Source organism: Panthera tigris, chromosome A2, assembly GCF_018350195.1.
Source record: "Panthera tigris isolate Pti1 chromosome A2, P.tigris_Pti1_mat1.1, whole genome shotgun sequence".
Classification (NCBI taxonomy): Eukaryota; Metazoa; Chordata; class Mammalia; order Carnivora; family Felidae; genus Panthera; species Panthera tigris.
Window position 1 is genome coordinate 112,154,929 of NC_056661.1, and position 4,713 is coordinate 112,159,641.

Consider the following 4,713-nt stretch of genomic DNA (forward strand, 5'->3'; position numbering starts at 1 on the left):
TAATGCAATCAAAATAACTTTGGGATCGATATTAGCAGTTTCGAGAGAAAGACTTGCTCACTGCTTAGAGGAAAAACTATCTAGAAGGGAAACGAAGTGGAAGAATGCTGTCATTTTTTTCTTTAGTTTTTTAGTTAAAAAAAAAATGTTACAAAGATGAAAGAAGGCTGCTGCAGCGATTCGCCAAGACTGCCCTTAGCTGAAACTTGAATCGGTTCCACCTCAGGGAACAAAGGAAAAGAGGCAGAGCTGACGTTGGGAGAGCTAACTCCGCAAACTTCGGGTCTTGGTGCCGCCAGATGGGCACCCCGACGCAGTTGCAACAGCTCTGCGCAAGGAGGGCAGCGGCACGCAGCGGCCAGGCTGGACTCTCAGATGCCGAGCCCCCTGATACTGAGGTTCCGGAACCCAGTGGGCGGCTGCCCCAGCGGGAATGCCCTGTCCGGGCCTCCTGCCTTGCCCTCCCCACGGCGTCGCTCCACCGTGCTCAGCGGAGTGGTTCCCGCTCGTGCATAGGCCCCCGGTCTCCCAGGCACTATGCTCGTCCAGCTCTACCTCCAGCGGCCGTTTCCCTCTAAAAGATATGCCCGTCACAACCTGGGGATGGCAGAGAGAGGACGAGGACAGGATGAGAAATAAAGACCCGGCGGTTACGGCTTCACGGGGCTCTGACAGTGTTACCTGGTGGAGTGGGAAAGCCAGGGCCCAGGAGAGCGTGTTACTTACATGTCCATATGCCCTTTACAAAGTAAAGTCACAGAATGAGTTAAGTGAGAGAGAAAGAGACAGAAAGAGACAGAAAGTGCGAGCAGGATGCAGTGGAGAGAGGCTGGAACAGAGGCTGGGGCAGACGGGGCCCAAGCGGACCGGGACGGGAGGGGGTCGAGGAGATGGGCAGCCACGGAATGGGCGTCACTCCAGGCCATTGCGGTGCCCGGGCTCCGGGGGCTGCAGCAACTCCGGGGAGTGGCAGGGCGGGCTGCCAGCGGCACTGTGCTCGCTGTCGGTGTCGCTGCCTTTCTTGCCGCCGCTACCCGAACCGGCCGAGCCGCCGCCGCCACCGCCGCTGTGCGTCTTCACGTGCTTGCTGAGGTGGTCGCTGCGCATGAAGCGTTTGTTGCAGACAGGACAGGCGAAGCGCTTCTCACCGGTATGGGTCCTCAGGTGCCGCTGCAGCTCATCGGAGCGCGTGAAGCGCTTGCCGCAGAAGAGCCAGTTGCACACGAAGGGCCGCTCGCCCGTGTGCCAGCGCAGGTGCGCCTTGAGGTGCGACGTCTTGCCGTACACCTTCCCGCAGCCCGGTATGTGGCAGCTGTGCAGGCCCTTGCGCCGCAGGCTGGCCCCGGCCGGGCCCAGCCGCTCCGCCTCCTGGCAATTGGGGCAGTCGCAGGTGGCGCGACCGGAGTAGCGGCGTGCTGAGGAGCGCGGAGAGCCCCCCAGCGGCGCCGACGGCCCAGCGCTCAGCATAGAGCTCCCAGCGCCGGCCAGCGGCGACGGGGCCGAGTCCGGGTAGGAGCCAGGCAGCACTGGCTTGAAGCCGTCCATGAGGTGCTGCCCGGCGGGGCTAAGCAGGTGCGAGGAGGCGCCGCTGCTGAAGGCTGAGTGGCTCAGGCCCGAGTAATCCGAGTTGTAGCCTCCGAGCGGCGAGTGCAGCGAGGTTTGGAGCCCCCCGGCGGCAGGGTGCAGCGAGCCGGGCAGCGCCGCCGCGCCATTCGGGTTCTGCACGTCGATCCAGCCGGCGCCCACGTCCCACCAGCTGGAGGCGCCGGCCGAGCCCACATCGCCGGCGGCTCCCAGGCCCGGGTGCGAGGGCTTGAACCACGACTCGTATGGGTGCGCCATGCCCACGCGCGGGTAGATGCCCTGCAGCCCGTCCACCGAGGTGTGCACCTTGGAAATGAACACAGGCTGATGGGAGCCGTCCTGCGAGTGCGCCGAGGAGCCGCCGCCGCCGCCGCCGCCCCCTCCGCCGCTACCCCCTGATACACCAGGGGCCTGGAACACCGAGTAGTCGTTTGCGAAGGGCGAGCTAGAGGCGGCGGCGGCGGCGGCGGCGGCGGCGGCCGCGGCACTGCTGGAGGTTAGTGAGAAGGCGCTGGAGCCCGGCGAGCCGCCGCAGCTGAACGAGTCGGACACCAGGGCCGCGGCCGCCGCCGCGGCCGCCGCGGCTGCCGCCGCCGCCGAGGACGTACCGCCGTTCCGGGAGGCCCCCGACACGCCGAAACTCGAGAGACTGGAACCCACTACGTTGCAGCTGCCGGAGGAGGAGGACGAGGAACGTTTCCACGGGTGGAAGCCTTTGCCGAAGGAAGAAGAGCTGTCCGAGAGGGAGGAGGGAGACGGGCTGGGGCTGCCGATCTTATTACAGGTAGCAGCAAGCATGGCCAGAGGAGTGGATCCCAACCTCGGTTCTTCCTGCGAGAAGGAGGAGAGGAGAATGGGTGGGGGAGGGGGAAGTGGGCAAAAGGCCGGTGGGGGAGGGAGGAAAGAAATGTGCATCAGTCCTCCGGAAGCCTCCAAAACGCCCCACGGCACCCCATCTCTCATTGCGGCGCGCCGCCACCAACTCACCTGGCTCCCCCAACAGCCCTGGCGCCCGGCTGCTTCCTACTCTACGGGAGGGGACAAGTTTGGCTGCCGGCATCCGATTCGGGAGCAAAGCGCCATGCTAAAGAAGAGTTTGACAAGTATTCTCACCTAAAACAACACTCGTGCACACAAGGCCCCAGGCACCTCGAAACAAACAAGCAAGCAAAAAGTCCAGATTGGGGAGAAAGGAAGTTTCCTCTGCCGAGAAGCCTGGGGAAAAACCATTGGATTGCTTTTAAGAGGGCTTCCCCTGTAATCCAGAGAGACCTTTTGAAAATCCTGTTCCGGTCCCCAGAAACCCATGCTGGGTCGCTTCTCCCAGGCCTAAAGAGGTCAAACTAGAGGGCTTGCTCGCTTGTCCTGCTTTCCTTTTTATTTGCTTAAAAAAAAAAATTAAAAAAAAAAAACTACAATAATAAAGAGAGAGAGAGAGACGGGTTCAACGTACCTGCAAGACAAGGCGGGCTGCGGTATTTTTTAAGGGGAAGAGGGAAAATCTGCAGTTTGCTCAAGGAGGAAAAACTTGCTCTCTTTACCCCCGAAATCGTCGCGTATAAAATGGGCCGGGCGCACGTCTCCCGGGCAGGGAGCGGCCGGGCGCTGCGAGGTGGCTTGTCTAAATGCCCTTCGAACCTTTTCCTGCGCTGAAAAAAAGTGACTCTGCCCCCCTCTTCCCCTCTTTCTTTTCTCCAAACTCACTTGTATTTAAAGGAAAAAAAAAAAAAAAAAAAAAAAAGCTCTCAATAGAGACTGATAGCCCGTGGCCTGGCCGGGGCGACTTTAACCCCCTCCGATCGGCAATAAAAGGAAACTAATTAAACCAGCAAGAGAAAATCCTGAGACTCACCCCTAGAAGTGAAGTTGCCATCACACAAAAGTGCCCTCCTCCTCTCAGAGGATCTTTTTTATATTGATAAATCAGAGGCAGTGTTTTTTTTAGAGGTGTGCAATACAATGATCAGTTCCGCCCATTCCACCACAATTGTAGCTCCCTCTCCGGCTTTGAAGTGCCGCGGAGGCGCGGCCAGCCAATCTGCGGCCTCGCCGGGCCGCGCCGCGCGCGCGCCGTGAGGTCATCGGCGCCGCCGCGGGCCGCCGCGGGGGGGTGGGGAGCGAGAGCGGGAGGGGCGCGAGTGGCTGCGCGTGTTACAAAGCGTGTGTGTGAGTGTGTAACAACGTAACTGTGTGACCAAGCTGAGGAGAAGACAGTGCAGACCGGGGGCGGGGGTAAGGGGTAGTGGATGTGAGTGTAGCAGGGACACTGTGGCGGAGGGGGAGGAGGGCAGACAGTGCTGAGAAGAGAGAGGGTGTTATGGGTGACAATATAACCATGTGTGACAGGAGGGTAGAGGGACAGATCAGTAGAGTGTTGGGGAAGGGTGTGAGTGTACTCTTGTGTAACTGTGAGTGAAGGACAGGGCAGTAAAGTGTGGGGAGACGGTGGTGTGAGTGTGCTTGGTGTAGGGGTAGAGGGAGGAATATTAATATGTGGTTTGCGCGTGTGAAAGAGGAGGGAGGGTGGATGAGTATGTGTGCGGGAGAGGAAGTGAGGGAGAAGGCTGTGTGAATGTGTGCGAGAGAGAGAAGAGGGTGGTGTGTGTGCGTGTGTGTGCAACAAAGCTGGGGTGGAGAATAGGAACGGTGCAGGAAAGTGTACCTACACAGAAAGAGATTGACGATCTGAAGAGTGAAACTGACCGCGAAGTTGAGTGAGACTGAGTAAATAAATACTCAACAAACGCTATCTCTGTCGACAACTGCCTCTGATTCCTTGTACCTAAAGTCTTGAGTGATTTTTTTTTTTTTTCTTCTTGGACACTGTCACCACATTTTTGAAGGAAATTATATGACTACCTATCTTTATACTTTCACAGCCCTACAACGGAAGGGTAGAATCTTAGGGTAACTAAGGAGTATTTTTAGGGGTGAGTTAGGGCTTGTGTGCGCCTGCGTTGTTACTTTGATTCGGTGGCTTTTTTTTTTTTTTTTTTTTTTTTCTTTTTTTTAATCTCCTGAGAGGGGAATCGTCTTTGGAAGTGCAAGTTTCACTCTAGGGAAAGGGCGTGTTTGTCCCGCGAGGAAGAGTAAATTTCAATACAAAAGGATTAGATAGAGATGGGAATG

The 4,713-nt window shown here is 57.9% G+C and overlaps 1 protein-coding gene across 2 annotated transcripts; it reads right to left on the reverse strand.

Annotated features, from left to right (window-relative positions):
* Positions 1–912: 912 nt before the first annotated feature.
* On the reverse strand, positions 913–3,505 carry SP8 (Sp8 transcription factor). 2 transcript variants are annotated; one of them, XM_042977401.1, is made up of 3 exons: positions 3,437–3,505; positions 2,572–2,668; positions 913–2,415 (listed from the first exon to the last, which is right to left on the reverse strand). In XM_042977401.1, the coding sequence occupies exon 3, from the start codon at positions 2,380–2,382 to the stop codon at positions 913–915; it is 1,470 nt and encodes a 489-aa protein (XP_042833335.1). In that variant the 5' UTR covers positions 2,383–2,415; positions 2,572–2,668; positions 3,437–3,505. The 2 variants fall into 2 exon arrangements, with proteins under 2 accessions (XP_042833335.1, XP_042833334.1); XM_042977400.1 differs by lacking the exon at positions 2,572–2,668 and having other exon boundaries at positions 3,437–3,457.
* Between the last annotated feature and the right edge of the window lie 1,208 nt (positions 3,506–4,713).